The following is a 19,136-nucleotide window of genomic DNA, read 5'->3' on the forward strand; positions in this document are numbered from 1 at the left end:
ACCACACACACACACACACACACCATGATTTTCTGCTGATACTGACTGCTGTACTTCATAAGTCATCCACTGCTTTTGCCATTTGACAATCTACCACAAAAAAGTGGTCTCCAGCGAGAGCTTACAGTAACTGCTTAGTAATGTGTACTGCAAAATCGATGCAAGCTTATCAATAATTGAGTTACTGGACAATGTGGAGAATTAGCAAGGACAGAGTATTGTGGTTAGAGTGGGCTAGCGTGTAGTCTGTCTGTATGCGACATAGCAATAAATATTCTGAACATCAGCTACATTTGCTTAAACGCACACTCATATGCCCAAATACGGTATGGTCTTCCCTCTGCCTTTTTCATTTTCATAAAATCATTAGGAAGATACTTTTGTCCAATGTGACTTACAGCTGAGGCAGAATACAGTCCAGGATTGAGGGCCAGCACTGGCTCTGTGGTAGTCATGGGATTCGAACACAACCTTCCATAATAGAATCTGAATTATTACAGTTTTCATCACTTCCCACTTACCGTCCACTCAATGCAAATCCCAAGTTATTTTCTGAAATGTGGAATTTCTTCCAGTTTGGAGGAATCATAATACCTCAATTTGTTCTGTATCCGCAAATTCACAAATCTCCTTAACTAGCTACAGCTACAGTAGCTTTATGTACAGTACAGTACAGCTTTATGACACACACGATAGGCTCACTGACCCAGTCTGAAAGGTGATAGTTGCCAGTTTATGGCAGGATATAAAAGGCCCAAATCCTTATTGCCCTTTAGAAACAGCTCATGCAAAGACCAATTTGATCAGAAAGGTATACTCCTTCTGCACTCCAGACCTGCTTAATCTATCCTCATGGACCCACTTCTGCTTGCAGCCACGCTCAACTGAAAATCATTCACTGTTGCTGCTAAATAAGTCCCCACATGGCTTGTCTATAGATCACCATGGATTTATTGTGGATAGTACCACACAGACGCCATAAAGATGGCTGTATGGATGGATGTTCTTTCTTGGATAGCCTTAAGACAGCAATTGCTAAGATCAGTTTACACTGAACAGCTGATAATGTCACAGTCTGTACAGAAACTTTTTTTGTGATTTTTGTAGCCAAAAATGCTCGATTTTACTGGGGTTTTTTCCAAACGTTGTGATGCAACTTGCAGAGTATTTTGTGCTTTTTTGCATAAAACGAATTGAATTGGCGAAATTAAAATTGCATGAAATTGTTTTGCACGGTCTTTCCACTGATGTTTCTTGGTAAATTTTAGCTGTACTCACATCTAGCATGTGAATAAAAGAGGGCTTCGGCTGAATGCACATTGTAGTGGCATCACGTGACGCGTCTTGGCATAAATCTGCAGAAAATCTGCAGTAATTTTGACAAATTGCAAGCTCCTCTGAATATTGGTGAGATTGCTTGATTTTGTGTTCATATCTGCGATCGCAAATTCGCAAAATTCTGGAGGGACTGACTTCAGTTTGATACAGAAACTTAAACTTACAACATTCCGTTATTAAAAGATGCTACACAATTAAACATTTATTTAATTGAAAATATATTGGTTTGTGGTTTTTAATAATAATAGCTAGCATTTGTGCTTGATAAAGTAGATTAGAATTAGTTGGGATGAGTGCTTTACATTACTCTAAGCCGTTACAACTACACCTAATTCCTAAGACCAAATCACAAATAAAAGTTAAATATTGCATTATAGTATGAAGAGAAATAATTGTGTGGGTGTTACCACATGAAATAAAACCATTATATTTGTGTGATTCTGAAATTTTGGGTGATTTGAGGTGCGTTGAGGTAAGGTTTTTATGATTCATCGTTATCTTTTTTCTAGCATTTTCCTTTCAGGTAGTCTGAGGTAAAGCCTTTATCTTTTTTCTTTATCAAGATTTTGTGGCAAAGCAGTTCTATTCAAAAACACACTGCTTTAACAAAAGAGCTCTTTGATTCGATGTTCATGTACTATCAGACCAGATAATAATAGTAATAAGTTATTTGCCAGCATGTTATACATTATCAGGCACTGTCAGTGTCATGCCTGGATCAGTGCCAATAGCCACCTCTGGTCCACAGAAGGAAATCTACTACGGCAAGTCACAAGCTAAATGATATAACCACAGTCTTCAGAGACACTACACCTACTTTTGTATAACTACTTAAAGCCCTCCTACAATACTTCAGACTATGTACTCATTGATGCTGGTTTTTGTGGTTGGTCTGAGATCTCCTTCTTGGGGAATATGACTCCAGAACATCTGCAGAACAGCCACTACTTCATTACACTCAGGTCCAAGTTTTTGTAAAAACCCAGAGGAAACTTGAAAATCAGAGAATTGCTGTCAAAGTTCCTACGTTGGTCTCAACTGGGAGATTATGCCTAAGGCAGAAGTTAGAGAAGAAGGTAGAAGTGGAGCTCTCTATGTTGTTACTGATTAGTAAATGCATCAGGGGGGCAATGCACAGAGGATTAAAAACAGCAGGAGAAAGATCAGAGGTCTGCAAATCTGATGGCTATCTTTGTGAGTTGCGGTAAAATTGTTTTAAACCTGTTTCTAAGCGTTCCCCATAGTACTAGCCCATAACAACCACTTACGGGGCATGTGACCAAACATTTTAAGCACTACACAGTTAAATTTAACATTTCACTTCATTTATGATGCTGAAATATGGCCATTTTTACTCCAAGACCATGTTTTTAAAAGTGTCCAAGAAATTCTGTATATAGTTCCCCCACGATTCAACAGCCTAAGTATTATCAAATGTTTTGTTTTTGTTTCTGTTTAGGGAATTCTCTTTCCTGTGAAGGCCTAATGTTCTAGAGACACCCCCTGTGAGACTGGCAGAACAAACAGTATTGAGTTTGGGACTGTGTGTTCCTTCACTAAATGTTGTGAATTTCCCATGGCGTAATATTGCTTCTCTTCTGGGCGATCTCACACACAAACATCACAGTGAGTGGAAGTGACTTCACAGGACCCCTGGCTGGAGTGGGCCCACAACTAGCCTGGATTGAGAAGGTTGCATTTTCAAGAAAGTGCCCACAAGGACTACTGTAAATTTGTGCAGGGCCTAGAAATTCATTGAATGGCCCTTCTCATAGAGGCCCTGCTGTCCTTGTGGCAGTGTTTATGTGTATGTTTATGACTGTTTAGGAACAGAAAGAGAAAGTCTTCAAAATCAATTTTTTTAATTGATGCCCATCCCCCTGTTTTTGAAAAAATAAATAAATAGATACAAAGGCAGAAAAATCATCCTTTTTGTAAAGCCAGCATCCTCCTTCAACATTCCCTTCTGGCTTTATGCCATTATATATTACTTAATGTCAAGCATGATGTGATTTCATTCTTTCTAATTATTCTAAGCAAGTATTCATCTGTTCTGCCTCCACATACAGAGGTGTATGACTTCAGTACAAGACATCAAACCTGAATGCAATGACCATTTTATTATGCCTTTACATTAGGAAGCTAATATCGTTTTTCCTGCCTGCTAGATTTTTGGCTCTTACTCCAGGGTAAGTCCAGGGGGTCCTCTGCCATTTGAACTCTAAACATCAGTTAATGGGTGGCATGTTGACACAAGCATTGAGTGGTGCTACCTAAAAGCCCCAGGGTCCCCCGGGGCTGTTTGATCCTGAGCTCGGGTTACATTCCGTGTGGAATTTCACATGTTCTCCCCATGTCTTTGTTGGTTTCATCCTACTGTCCAAAAACATGCTGTTTTTTGGCAGACTGGCTATGCTAAATTTCCCCAAGGTGTTAATGTGTGTGTACATGGTGCACTGCGATGGATTGCCATCCCATCCAGGGTGTATTCCCACCTCTGCTTATTCCTTGGATAGTCTCTGGATCCCATTCACCCAATGGATGAATATTAGGAATCATGATAACATTTTTCATCCATCCATTTTCCATACCGCTTATCGTACACAGGGTCGCAGGAGAGCCTGGAGCCTATCCCAGGGAACTCTGGGCACAAGGATGGGAACACCCCGGATGGGGTGGCAACTCATTACAGAGCACAATCACACACACATTCACACATTGTGGACAATTTGGAAATGCCTGTCAATACATGTCTTTGGACTAGGAGAGGAAACTGGAGTACCTGGAGGAAACCCCTGAAGCACGGGGAGAACATGCAAGCTTCACACACACAGGGTGGAGGTGGGATTCAAACCCCCAACCCCAGAGGTGCAAGGCAAACGTGCTAATCACTAAACCACTGTGTTAACATTTTATTAGACATTATGACATTTCTAAGCTAAGCATCTAGATTTTTGGTGTCTTTTTGGTGACTCTACAAATCACTTACGACATATTATACTGGATAGGGCTACATTAAAACCTCCACAAAACTAAAAATATTATGGTAAAATGTTAAAGTAAAATAAGTAGCCTTAGGTATCGTAATTTTATCGTTCTAATGGCTACAATAGTATACAGGGATGGATAGCACATTGCAGCTCTATTCCTCGCTTCTCCTGGCTCTCGCTTCATCATGGCGACGCATCCAACGGAATTCCACGAAGGGGGTCTTTCTCAGCTGAGTAGTTTCCTGTGTCTATTTCTATACGAGAGAGACGTGTGTCGCCAAAGCGAAGTCCCAGTTCAGAGTAGCTTTAGGCAGGATGCCCGACTTCTGAAGCAGTATCCCGCTCTTTATCGCTGTGCCTGGAAATCACTCTGTTCCGCTCCCCCCCCCCTTTTTTATGTGCTTGCCCGACCGGAAGTAATCATCTCGCTTTGTTTACGAATGGACATCGCGTTCCTTCCTTTATTCGCCCCGGAGCGTGTAGTCATGGTAATATCCGGTGCTGCGCTTCAGCTTAGTTTATGTTCTTTTAATAAGCTTTGACGTTGTGCTGTTTTGACCAGCAGTCTCAGTGTGTTTAACTGATGTCACTTTTATTTGTTTACACTTTTTTTAATGTACAAGCCAGTTTAAATGTTTTTAAAAATGGTAAATACAAGACAGAACTACATTTGACTTAAATGATAATATTTATTTAATTATTGCATGTGCCTATCCTTTCTCAACACAAATATATATATATATATATATATATATATATATATATATATTATACTAAGATACTTTAAATGATCATTTAATAGCATTAGAACATCACGACAAATAGGATATGACATTTGGACAATGGAAGACACAGCAAGTTCAATCAAATGTTTTACTATATTATACTCCAGGAATACTGTTGAATTTAAAGTTCAATAAAGTTGGCAGAAAGAAAAGTACAAACAGCATATAGTCAATCTCTGTGTAAAATCTTTCAACAAATACATTAAGAGTCTTTACACATTTGGTTCCACTTTGTAAACTAATTTATCTTTTTTTTCGTGTGTAAATATTGCATATAAAGAGGGTGGACAGATGGTACCGTGAAACAGGACTTGCCCTAGAATCAAATAGCTGTTGTTTGTGTGTGTGTGTGGTTTTTTTTTTACAGAATTACTTAATAAAGTGCCTTTTTGTGTATCTCTTTGTGAAATCCTATAGTTAAAAAATCCATAGTATGATATATATTAGCTGAAAGAATAAGCACCTCATCTGTGCAAATTGTTAACCATTTAATGTTTTCTGTGTTTACTTATTTTGCTTGGCTATTTATTAAAAAAAAAAAAATTAGTTCTTAATCCTTTTCGGACAGAAGAGATCTCGTAAGTTTCCCTCAGCTTGTTTAATAACAGCTTTGTGCACAGTTTGCACAATTGTACAGGGGTAAAGAAATGAAGAAAAGGTTATTTTGGTTTACTTCTCCCTCTCACACATCTTAAATGAGTTACATGCACTACATTCAAAAGTGTCATGTATTACAATCTGGAGCTGCTTGACATCACAGTGTCGGCTGTCAGCAACTGGCAACTCACTGTGAAGTGCCTGTGTTTCTACCAGTTACTAAACACACAATGTACTTCACTGCTTAGTCTTGTCAATAAATTAAACACAACCATGTTCACCACCTCTAATATCACTAGTGACAGGAGAAGGTAAGTGGAGGTATACAGTGTGGCAACTGTAGTGCGATGTCCAAAAAGGGAGACATTATAATAGGGCACATATGTATGGCTTTACCAAGCGATACATTATATATAACGATATATTCACATATATTTTGTTTATGTAATTGGTCATAAAAATAATACTTATTCCTGTGTTAATCTTTCTGAAGATAGGCAATTGTCATGTGCAACAACCATGTGATTGAGTGGTTCGACTTGCATATTTCAGACATATTTCCAAATTATATTATAAAGTGGCCTCTTTCCTTAGTCAAGGTGAGATTAAATAAGCATCTATATAAAAATATGTTCGATATCATTTACATTTTTAGATCTTATTACATAGGTCCTAATTAGTATATTAGAGCAAATTCTATATCAATGAAACAGTAAGGCTTTGGATTGGTAATGTAAAGAAAAAAAATCATAAACATAAATATCGGCATTATGTCTGAATTTTGTACACCCACAATAGACTCTTTTCCTGAGGTAGGACATGTAGCGGTCTCCTGGGTCTTTGCTGTTAATCAGTAAATGTCATAAATGTTAGTCATTATACTAAAAATAAATAAATCATTAAATATGTACCTTTGTAGACGTTTGTGTGTATAGTAAGTAAATATTAGACATTCTGGGTGTGGTTTTTTGGGGTATGAGTGACGAGCTGTATTCTATTCGTTCCTCCAGGGCCAACAGAGTACGATTAGTGTTAACAACGATAAAAATAATCTATACATACACAACACAAGTATGTGACCATTGTCACCTACAGAGCAGCAATTTGCAATTCCTGAAGGACAGAGCGGATCGTGGTTTCCATGCTTGCAGAGATGGCCACATTTAAAGTGTCCAGCCTGGATAAGATCAACATTAATCTGTCAAGAACGCAGAGTGAGGGTCGAAGGTCAAAGTTCATCTACAGCAGCAAAGTCACAGCTGCGGCGGCCACCGCCTCTGGTCACGGACATACGCTACCACCATGATCCGTGCAACAATCAATCTGAAGGAGAGAGAGAGAGACAGACAGAGAGAGACAGACAGAGAGAGAGAGAAGGCATGGTGGTTAAAAAATGTATGGTCTCCTCATGTCTTATCATAATGTTTATGGGTAATACAATTAGAAATAAGGCTAAACATAATGGACAATGCAGCGAGTCAGAGTTAGCTGCAGAGTCAGCAATAATGTGTGAGAGGTGCAATATATCAGACTATGCTTGCTGCTCCTTATAAAAGCCAATGCCCCCACATCTATAATGTAAACATTCCATTGACTTCTCTTATGGACAGATGTGGTATGACAGGGATTAACTCTTCATGCACAGTCACGTTTAAATCTCACTCATATAAATGGGGGATTAGGGAGGGAGAGCAGTGAGAGCACACACATCAACCTTGTCAGCTATGGTGTACCATAGATAGACTAATCCCAAAACAATTCCATTATAATCCCACTGGAATTACAGTCAGTGACTAAAGGAATGGAGGAAAATCTCCAGCTCTGGCTCAGCATTTTGAGTGATGATCCCACAGGGCAGTAATTATATAATCTGATCATTGAAGAGCAAAATAACTGTACAGTCCCTAAAGTGAACTGTTAGAGTGCTTTCAGACAAAGACACAGGGTGAGTGGTATGTGGCCGCTTAAAAAAAAAAAAAAAAAAAAAAAAAAGATTTTTTTTAGTCTCAGTGGACCACGTCCAAAGCTGCAAAAAAACAAAAACAACAACAGTGACAGCAAGGGCTAGTTAGTTAGCTAATACTAGCTAGGACTGGTAAGAGCATTGTTATGGTTACTGCATGAGCAAAAAAAAGTACTTATTTTACTAGGAAGAATGGACTAGAAGGTGACATCCAGGTCTTAGAGGAAATATGTCAAAGCGCTGCCCAGATTATGATCCATCATCCTTACTTATGCAATTAATCATCAGCTTTGCTCTCTGAGCTTTGACCTTTCTTTTCTATTTTTACTGTTGCTTATTTACTTACTCATGCCCCCTTTGAACAGGGCTGTTCATGCTTATTTTTCATTACCCAGTCTTTTTCTGCTTCCAGTCAAGACTTTGCCCATCATAACAGGCTGATGCAGCATGTTTTGGAGGCCATTTTAGTTTATGTGTCCTCACACAGCAGCCCAGGCATTAATCCACAGAGTGCAAGCTATTGTAATGCTGTTCACTATGAAGTGGCTCGATGGCCCTAAAGCTGGCATATAAAGCTGGTTCAAGCCCCTTAGGAAGCATTCCCCTTTACAAAACTGCTGATGATTCAGAATGGAGGAAAACAGGCCAAGAATGGTGTGAAAATCTCTAGCCAACCCCTACCCCATGAACCTATTTCTCAGGCTCATTCTCACAGAAAAGGGAAAATCAGTCAACTGTATGAGGAATACATAGGAGATTATCAAGAACGGTCTGGTATGCTTTACTTTAACTATAAACTGCAGTTTCCCAGAGTAAAGCAGTTCAAAGTCAAGTATGTTCCATAAAGGCATCATTATGGACACTTGGAAGAAAATTTGTATAGCAATTCCTCTATAATGACTAGGTTATCCTTAAGCTTGCATTTCTCTACCCCCACACAACCTACACAGCAACCTACACATGTTTGTCCTCAACAACTATTCACCTCTCTCTAGCTATAATTACCCCAAGTACATAATGTACAGTGTTCAAACACTGATCATGATGCACTGCAAGCCCACTTGTTGTACCTGAACAAAAAAATAAACAAACCTTGCTACAGCAATCAATCTGCGTAGGAACAATTATATGAACAATCCAGGCATTCCAGTGGTCAATATTTACTGTGATACCTTGAAATGAATATTAAGCACTCATATTTTTTACCTTGCCCACAGTTAAACCATGTGCAGACAGGGGAATACTGAGCTGCCCACTAAAATTGAAACTTCTTTAAGGCAACATCTTAACACCTGCCAAAAACCGTTTAAATGGGCATCAAAGCCACTGGGAACCAAAGAGCAACCCCCAACCAGGACCAATGTTGAGAAAACTTGCTGCCATGCTAGAATATGAGCTTATTCTGACGCTTTTAAGTGCATGATAGAAATTAGCCAAATAATTCTGCTACACCAATTGTAACACTGTGAGCTCTAACTGAAAATGAATGAATGAGTTAAAGTAAAACTAGAACACTTAAAAAGCATTGTTTTATCTTTCTGAAATTCAATGTAATTCCATCAAAATCTCACCACAGGGACAAACTAAAAATGTAAGCAGGCCATTTGGGTGAGGAACAGTCATGTAAAGAGTACATGTATGGCTTGGAATGGTGTATCTGCTAATTTAAGCTTTGCTGGGTGAAGATGTCAAAAGCTGAGGGGCAAAGAGCCATCTGACTCCTCCAGAAAGCATACTGTGGAATAGCCTTAATGACGGTTCTAGATTTAAGAAGTATGAAAAGATGAAGGCCTAAAATTGCATTTTATATGACCAGCAAGCACCCAAACTTTAAAAAAAAAAAAATTAAAAAAAAAAAAAGTGACTGTGTAAACTGACCCCCCTACTGTATTGGGTGTGAGGCCTATTTGAGGACAGGTTTGTTTTGGTCCTGAAGGAGCTTGAGTGTGTCCGTGTGTGTAAACGCCGCTTATTCCCTTCACCGCAAGCTGCTGAACAATGTCTAATCCCCTCTCTCCCTCAAACGTAATCTCCTTCTCATGTCCCAGGCTAAATGTGGGTAATGTTGATGGTGTTGCTGCAGTTATCTTAGCTGGGAACATCCTGGCCTAGTTTAGCCACGGAGGCTTTGCAGGGTGGGGAGAGTCTGAAATACTGAATGCATATTAGATAACCAGGTGTCTGGCTGGGTCAAAGGTGGTGTTTTTAGGTCTCGCATTAGGTTCAAGAGAACAAGGACAGAAGAGAAATGCTCACCCGTAATTCCATTTAAAGGTCTGCATGTCTGACAGAAAACTCTTGAAATAGCTAAATTAGCCATCCATCATGCCCTCTGTTCTGAACTGTCAGTCAGTCTCACAGCCAAACAGCACTAATGGAAACGAATGGCATGAAGAAGAAAACAAGGAGAGGGAGGGAGAAGGGGGAAGTGCAAGAGTGAAAGAGTGTGTGTGTGTGTGTGTGTGAGAAAGAGAGAGAGAGAGAAAAGAGAGAGGGGGGGGGGAGAATATGTGTAGGAGGGAAAGAGAAAGAAAATGAGAGAGATAAACAACAGGTCAGAATGGGTTTAGGGCCATGAATTGAGGGAGGCAGGTTTCAGCGAGAGAGCGAAAGGAGAATGTAAGAGAAGACATGGTGCTGTTATACTGAGCATGCTCACAGCTCTAGTTGGCGCCTCGCCTCTCAAGCCAGGGGTGAGTGAGTGCCATGCTGAAACCCGACCAGCTTGAGCAAAACAGATCCAGTGGCTACGTGTCTATGTGCTTGCATGTATGCAATACAAAGCACACTCTATATCATGTGTTTCTCTTCAGAATATCCTCATCACATTTCCTTTTTCCTTATTCCTTACTACTACACTGTCTCTCTCACCCTCTCTGTATTCATCTCTATCACATTTAGAGCAATTTCTGTTTATCATTATTATTATTATTATTATTATTATTATTATTATTATTATTATTCCTTCCCTCTCAGCTCCTGTCTCTCTGATTGTCTAAGGGCCAAGTACTACTAGCCCCTGTCCTGGGGCTGAAGCAGATGGTGTGCTGTCATTAGAGTATTGTCTGTGCTTCTGCCATGCCTGATAACAGGCCGAAGTGAGTGGAGTAGCAGGTGCACTTAGACACACACTTCTCCCTGCTTGGCCATCTGCCCTACACACACAAACTCAAGGAGGCCCAAGAACCCTGAAAGATAGAGTGTGATCGAGACAGGAGTTTGACTAACTGCCTAATCACTCCTCTAGGATTTCTACTCTAGGGACCTCTCTCTTTTTCTCTATTGGTTTCACTTCTACACTGAAAGGCTAACGATGTAGTTTACATCACATGCCATATCAGTGGCAATAACATTACACGGAGCCAAATAAAGGGTGAAAGGTAATTCCCTTTGTTTTAAGTGACCTTAGTGATGTTTGAACTTTCGAAAATGGACAAAAATCAGTTAACAACAACAACAACATTTCTTCATTTGAAATTTAAATAATGTGAGAAACAGAATGATTAGGAAACTGATATCTCTGTACCATGATCCAGTGTTAAGGTGCAATTCTTCTGTAAGGACTTTCTAATATTTGTTTACTTCTCCTGCCCAAAGGAGCAGTTTAAACACTAACACCGCTAGGAATTCCTTCATGTAGTAGTCACATGTTCATACAGTGTATCAAGATTATTAAATGCCTTAAACAGCAATCACACTGGACATCATAAAATCCATGTGGCCAAAACATTTTGCATCAGAGTTCATCTAGATCTGGATTTGAAGTTTTCTTTTCCTCTTAAAACATTATAATGCCTCATGTCACTCATAAAGAAGCTAGCTGTTCACTGAACCACTATTTTACCTCCAAAGGATGACACATCAGGACTGTCAATAACTGATTTTGATGCATCCTGGTAAAGAAATCTGCAAAGCGTAAAATCTGGCATGACCTTTCCATAAGCCGGTTCTGATGTGTTTGTGAGATTTATAAAAATCATTCAAAATCAATTTCCTTATTTATAGAGCACTTAGTTCTCGTTATCTGCACCTTATCTGAAAACTCGTAAAAACAACAGCACTGACTAAAAGTCAAACAGTGGACACTTTGATCTTCGAGAAAAAAAAAATTTGGGCCTCAACCAGCTTGTTTTTTACTTCAGACCTGTACAGCCAATAGCATAACAGAAACTCCTTCCACTTCTCCTCCCTCCCACTGCTGTTCCAAGAGGCTCTTGTTTGCCTTTTTTGTTTGCCAGGAAAATAAAAAAAATAAAAACAGATGAAAAATAAAATTAACTGTTAAACATGGCTCCAAACCTAGCACATATTAAACTTTTACAGGTCTGGTTTTCCAAACATAAAACCTCTTTGCTGTACCTGATAACAACATCAAGCATGGTGTGTGGGTTTTTTTTTTTTAAATCATCAATTCCATTTGCATAGTCCTTCGAACATTCACCAGATTTGATTTGTCCATTTAAGGGATAAAACATAAACAAGTTTTACTCCTCTTTCCATTTCACTTTCTCCTAACAAGTTAGGGGGAAAATGGTTCATTCATTCGACATTAGCAAACCCTTACCTTCACGGGTCAGTGCTCAGCTCCAATTGGATGTGTTCTAATATGAACAGAGAGGAGCATGGAAACAATTTGAGGTACGTGCCATGGTGCACAACACGCGGGGCTGTGTGTTGAGCCACATGCAAAAACAGCGTGCTTGGTGAAACGCCCCAAGCACTTTTAGATTAGTCATCGCAGCATATTGCTCCAGCATGCGAGAGCGCTGCATGGCACACGCACCCACACATAATTAGGCAAATTATCAGAGCTAGTTTCCCTGCTGCAACTCATGGATGGCTTTTAACACATGGTGCATTCCGAGCTACATGATAAAGTAAAACAGAAAGCAGTTTTCCTTCCATTTCAGCCATACTGAGAGCGAAAGCAGTACCGATGAAAACATAACACGCGCGAGACTCAAAACAACAAACAATCTCACGTACGCTCGAGACTCAAAACTACAAGCTCACTTTCCCTTCACCTTCTAATAAATAAATAAATAACAGCACCAGTCATAGACTTCTAAACATTAAACGGACTTCTGTGTGAACACTGCACGATACTTCATTGCTAGCAAGAGCAAAATGTGAGCACTTCTCCCCCCATAACCCCCCACCACCACCACAACCTCCCCCCATCACCCCCCCCCCCAAACCTGCAGCGAGCACTACGCAGTTTGTTTACCACTGCACACAGCCACTGCGCTTCGTCATGTTCAGCACGTCTGAAATTCCAGGGAATTCCTCTGAGTGAAAAACACGTTCTCTCAGTCAATAACAAGGTCTCGTCGTGCAAAGCCGAACTGAACGTTTAGGACACGAACGTTATACTGAATGCGCGACGCGTTGCATAATCACACCGAATACATCGCGGATTAATGCTCTCAGACGCGCTGTGCTTTTCTTCTCCTCGATATTTAACAAGACACGCACTCTCATTTTTCCTTAACCCGAAAAAATTGTGAAAACGAAACAGAGCGAATAAAAATGTCAAAAATTCATGCCACTAGTTCACTTCGAGTGAAACCTCATTATGCGTCTCCACAAGCACATAATTGTGTACTCAATTGTGTAATCATTAAAGCTAATGATATACTTAAACCAAGTATGATAAATAACTTAATGTGCAATGTAACGTTTTAAATACAGGATAAACCTAAGGAGTTAAAACTAGAATGACAATTAGATAACTTGGCTAAAATATAAACATACATATTTTATGCATAAATATCAACTTATTTGTATGATCAACAAGATGTCTCCCTTGTGGTAAGGACTACTGTTGCCATTGGACCCCTATCCTACATGCTTCATCAAGTCTTAACTGCCATCGTGACACATACCAAAACAACATGTCACAAGAACTCACCTTTTACAGTGGTCACTGTCTCCTTGAATCCCAGCGAAACATATGGGCTGTCGTGTAGACCATTTAGTCCTCCTTTGTAGCAACCGATAGGTTTGAATCCCATCATGTTTTCACAGTTCCCAAACTCTCTATTTTCCATGAGGTTTAAGGCGATGTAATTCAGACCATCCTGGAACCCAGCAGAAGTCTCTTTGCACATGGGACTGCCGTATTCCTCATCAGAACCCTCGCTGCTCCGGACCGAGACATTCTCGACAGAGGCAGAACTATGCCGCTTGCAACTGTGGGCGAAAGAAGGAAACACTGGCATTACAGTGGTGGTGGACGAGAAGGTCTCCGAGCTGTGCCGTCTTCGACCGCGTGGGTCAGCTCGGATCACCTTTGCCTCTCCATCAGGGTCGACTGTGGAGTTGGGTAAGAGGAATGCTCCTATTCCTGGCATGCTCTTGTCACTCAGAATAAGTCGCTGTACCCTGTTAGTGGGGCTAGCCATATCAGTTTCATCATTCTCCGTGATGATGGAGGTGGCATTATCAAACTTCATCTCAGCATAATCATCTTTCCTTGTGCTGGGTGAACAGGAGGAGTTCTGCTCATCAGGGACATACGTTCCATCGTCAGATGAGCACGGACAGTTGGTGAGCTCCGGGATATCATGTAAGGAACTAGCAAGGGTTTCTTCTGATTTTGGGGAATGTGAGTTTAGGTCAAGGTTCATGTAGTCACAAAGTGGGGATCTTCTTCTTATGCTGCCAAGGCTAGGTGATGAAGCCTGGCTCTCCACTGATCCAGAGGGCAAGGAGTACCGTGCAGTGTCACTGAAGTCTATGTTGATATACTCCCCTGGGCTTTTTGGCTCACTGGGGAGGGGATGTTCGTTCATTCTTGGGAGCATCCTTAGAGTATCCAGAGATAATCTGTTCTGTCTGCTGACTCGTGCTCGGTGCAACAGTCCATCGTTCCGACTATGCCTGAGTGGGAGAAGGGTGGAGGGGCTGGAAAACAACAGCCCAGGGTTTGCCATAGACATGGCATTGCAGTTTGTCTCCTCTCCTCGCTTATGCCCCTGTGGGCACATTAAAACATACTGGTCCTCTTCTCTTTTAGGACCTTCATGTTTGTTCAAATTTAGCAAGGAAGAGGGTCGCTGTGCTGGCGCACACCCTCCAAGAAAATAATCTGGTGGAGTTGCTGAGACATGCAGATCAACAGGCGACATGTTCATATACTCCCCATTTGTCACTCTGACATCAGTACTGTCCAGTGAGGATTTGGAGCCAGACCACATCCTCATGTAACCATTGTCCTCTAGTGAACCAGTACTGGGAGAATTAATTGTGCCTTGCCTACCAGTAGCCTGAGGGTGGGACCTAGGATTGATGATCTGCTTGGGGGCCGAGACACACATGGGGCTCATGGGCACATAGTGGTCATTTTTGCTGCCCTGTAGTGCCCCACCTGGTGTCATGGGCATGTACCCATCATCACCTTGGTTACTGACAGAACTCCTGCTGGAGCCAATTTCAAGGTCCCCATAATCCTCAGGGTATGAAACCTTTGGAGAAACAGTGTGTGTGCTCTGCCCAGTGTGGCCATTAGCGTAAACCGCCCACATCAACATATATTCATCAAGTGAGGCTGATGACTGCTGAGAGGGGGTCTTAGGTTGTTGTGGTACTGTAAGGGAGTATGTTCTCTTCCTGTATAACTTCTCCAAGTCCAACTTCTCTCTGCTGGATGCCTGGATCTTATTCAAGGAGTGGCTTGATGGACTCTCCATCATCGTGTAACCGTGGATATCTGTGCTTTCACGGGAAGGGGGCGTCCCAGAAAAGGATGAAGGTGTATTGCTCCGGTTGGATGCATTGTATTTTGCATCCCCTGGGCTGGACCCGTACTCATCACATGACAGGAAGCCAGTGTCGCTGGGTGACCCTGAGACAGAGCCACTGCAACTTGAAGGTTTATGTACTGCTGAGGTGGAGGTAGAGCCATTCACGCTAGTAGAGGAGAGGCTCAGTGGGCTTATTGGAGATGAACGTGAATGAGATACAGGCACAGACATAGACATGGATCGGTTGTGATGTAGAAGTGATGCTTCGAATGAACGGCATCCCACGGAAACAGTGTTGGACCTACTCATGTGGTTCCGGACAGTGGGGCTTCCGTTTTCCGATACCGACATGGATACTGGCCTCGCCATGGTGCCTTCGCCCTCACTGGCTGTACGTATCCGACAGGAAGTAAACTTGTTGATAGGCGACGTGGCTGCCACACTGTCTGTCCTTGACCTCCTTACCAACCCTGTCTGACTGGGAGGCAAATTGTTCAAGTTCCTCCGAGTGGGTACAGATATGGGGTTGGAGCCTGAAGACTGGCTTTTGCTGCGCGGTCTGAACTCTGACGACTCTTTCATTGCTTTCATAGCCTCTAAAATTGTCTCATGTATGTTCTGTGCCACTACAGAGTCATCTGCCTGCATCCAAAGCTCCCCGGGGCCAGTAGAAGCAGACCTGCCCACCTCGATGAAGAAAAAGCTGTCAGAATGACCACATCGCCTTATGTTCATTAGCTGCAGGCTGACAGATGGAACTTCAGTGTTCAGTTTCACAAAGCTAATTGACCGACTTGACAAACACAACCTGTAAACTCCCGTGATGTTTCTAGTCTGTCCAAGTCCTTTAGATTTCAAATTCACCTGCCATACCTCTTTGTAAGCGGCGTTCACTGGAGTAATCATACCGTAATTACCCTCGTCAAAGCCCACTAAAGAGGACGCCGAGTTGGTCACTGCGCTGTCATACACTTTTCCCTCATTCATTAAATTGGTGAGGTCCCTGTACCAGCTCTCCTGTTCGCTTTCGTTTTCAGCAGCTACAGCAAAATATTCGTCCTTGGTATACAGAGCGATCAAGTACCTGTGTTTCGCGTCTGCGCGCTTGTTTATGCTCAAACACGAGTCAAGAGAGACGACTCTTTTCGCAGCTGATTTGTTTTTCCATTTCTTCTCGCTCTCATAATACTCCAACCGCGCTGGCAAGCAGTCACTCTGCTCTTTCAAAACAAAAAACCTCCGGTGTCCGTGCTTCTGTTTTTTAAGGTACCCACTTTTCTTGACGTTGTTTGAATACATGTTGACGTTTGATAACGAGGTCCCTCCCGTTAGTGGCGGACTCGCCATCCTTGGCGCTTCAAAAAAATATATAATAATAATACAAATACTCCGACTCACTTTCTGCAACTTGTTTAAGACAGAAACAAAAACTAAAGTTAAAAAATAAAAAATATATTTTTTAATAAATCCAACCAAACTAACGCGGAGTAAGAGTTGCGCTGAGTGAATGAGCTTCCGGCGGCGGGTCGCCACAAAATAACACCGCTTTCAGAATGACTGAAGTATAAAGAGAGAAAAACAACGCGTGACGTTTACACACATCCCAGCTTTGGTCAGTGAGGAAAATACACAGTCATATAAGGCGGCGCAACCGTCGAGGGGCGTGCCTGCCAATCTATAGAGCGCGACTGCTCATTGGACTGATTGGTCGAATGGAAAAGAACCACGTTCGGATGAGCCAATTACAGCAAGACTCACCGGCGAATCCCCCGCACGCAAACCGTTCCTTCCTCCAGCCCTGATTTGAATACACTGCGCAGATGTCTATACTGTGATGCGTTTCTCCTCCAGACTGCACGTGTATAGTTAAAAATATCGAAAATACCACAAATAGTCTCGCTTCTTTCTTTCTTTATTTATTTCCTTTTTCTCCAAACTACTTTTTTTTCCCTTTCTACCAAAGTACTTCTAAAAGTTGTCATTGACCAAGTAATACCTAGTCTTCTGAGCAAACCATATGACACACAGGGACTTTTCACATCTCAAGCTCTTAATAAAATAACGCCTTTCACGTCATGTCCTGTTTAAACAAAGCTGCGTCTTGAGATATTTGGATGTCTGGACCGCACGCGTGCCATACAGTTGTTGTTGTTGTTTTCACAGCTTGCTCAGCGGCTGTCTAACTTGTAAACAAGAGCTCGAGTTTATTTATATGTCGGCACTGGAGACTCGTGAAGCATGCTGTTAAAGTAATTAAAATAAAGTCTATTCGAAGCCTAGCTTACAGCTCTTCTTTCTGCGCACTGTGAGTCATTTAATACAGTTAACATGGCATTAATATGAAAACTAAAGCCTCCTGGTTCCAATAATCCACAAAAAAACGAATTCATGCTGATTTTAGCCGCTTTAATGTTGTTTTTGAAACACCGGAATGTGGTCCTTTTTTAGAAATAGTATTCCACCGCAATAAAATATATATATATATATATATATAACAACACGGAAATGACGCCACCGCATGGCCATAATAAGACGTAGGGAAGTGAGTGCAGGCGAGTAATGTCGCACATGTGTTTAAATATAGACAGTTAGATCCAGTATTATGTCCTCTGATGAGAAATCCCACTGTGTTTTCCCAGTAGTCTTCCTACTGTTTGTTTGTTTGTTTGTTTTTGTTCTGTCTGCATGAACACAACAATTTCAACTTGGTACAAGCCGATGAGTTTATTATACTGAGCAGTAAAACCGCAATAATGTTGGATGTGGTAACTGGTCTGTGTGCAGTAGCTATGCTGTAACTGCTCCACTAAATGGTACATTCTAATAAAAACACTAGTTACCGTTAAAACCGTTACAAACGGAAAGCGCTCGTCACTGTTACGTCATCATTGTTTTCATTCGCCTCACGCAACAGATACTAGACGCTGCTCAGGGTTGGGTTGCTTCATAAATAAAAATAAATAAATAAATAAAACTCACGAAACGATCACTCACTAAACACCCCATAAAATGCGCAAACAAACAAACAAATTCTGTGTTTATATTTATGTATAGCCTGTATTTATTTCCCTTTTGTGCTTATTTATTTCCCCTCATTATCTTACTACTACTAGTACTACTTTATGTATCATTTTGCAATTATTATTCTCTGTGTTTAATTAATTATTTCCCTATTTACTGATTTCTTTAGGCCTAATTGTTGCTGTCAGCATTGTCAATCAAATATGTCATGGTGACTCCTTAGTTCTCATTGATATCTGATTGATATTATTCACCAAAGATTCCTTAATAAAATTAGGTGTAATGTCTTTTGCTTACACTGATCCTGATGAACCCTGTCATATAATGTTCACACTCATGGACAGTAAATTTAAAGCTATTTTTAAGAAAACATAAGATGTAAATCACCTCCAGATCACTTACCAAGACAATTACTGTAATTTTTGTAAAACTTAAAGCGTTATCATGTTATCAAACATTTCTCACAAAATCCCCCCAAAAAGTGACTCCAATGAAAGCCTTAGCTTTTCTGAAATTAGCTGTGTTTATTGAAGGGTTTTGTACCTCTGAAATTAGATGCATGATGCAACAGTCCTAAACTGCATAATTTTGTACATGCCAAGAATACTGCTATATTTTGTTCGAAAAAATAAAAAAATTTCTATAGTTTTTGATCATCAAAATTTAATATATTAGTTTTTAATATTTTTGCTTCTAA

General features: G+C 40.8%; 1 protein-coding gene across 1 annotated transcript; it reads right to left on the bottom strand.

The window, feature by feature from the left end:
- Positions 1-5,183: 5,183 nt before the first annotated feature.
- irs2a (insulin receptor substrate 2a) lies at positions 5,184-17,860 on the bottom strand. Its single transcript, XM_053615466.1, has 2 exons — positions 13,585-17,860; positions 5,184-7,033 (listed from the first exon to the last, which is right to left on the bottom strand). The coding sequence occupies exons 1-2, from the start codon at positions 16,763-16,765 to the stop codon at positions 7,029-7,031; spliced, it is 3,186 nt and encodes a 1,061-aa protein (XP_053471441.1). The 5' UTR covers positions 16,766-17,860; the 3' UTR covers positions 5,184-7,028.
- Between the last annotated feature and the right edge of the window lie 1,276 nt (positions 17,861-19,136).

This window comes from Ictalurus furcatus, chromosome 26 (assembly GCF_023375685.1).
Source record: "Ictalurus furcatus strain D&B chromosome 26, Billie_1.0, whole genome shotgun sequence".
NCBI classification, from domain to species: Eukaryota; Metazoa; Chordata; class Actinopteri; order Siluriformes; family Ictaluridae; genus Ictalurus; species Ictalurus furcatus.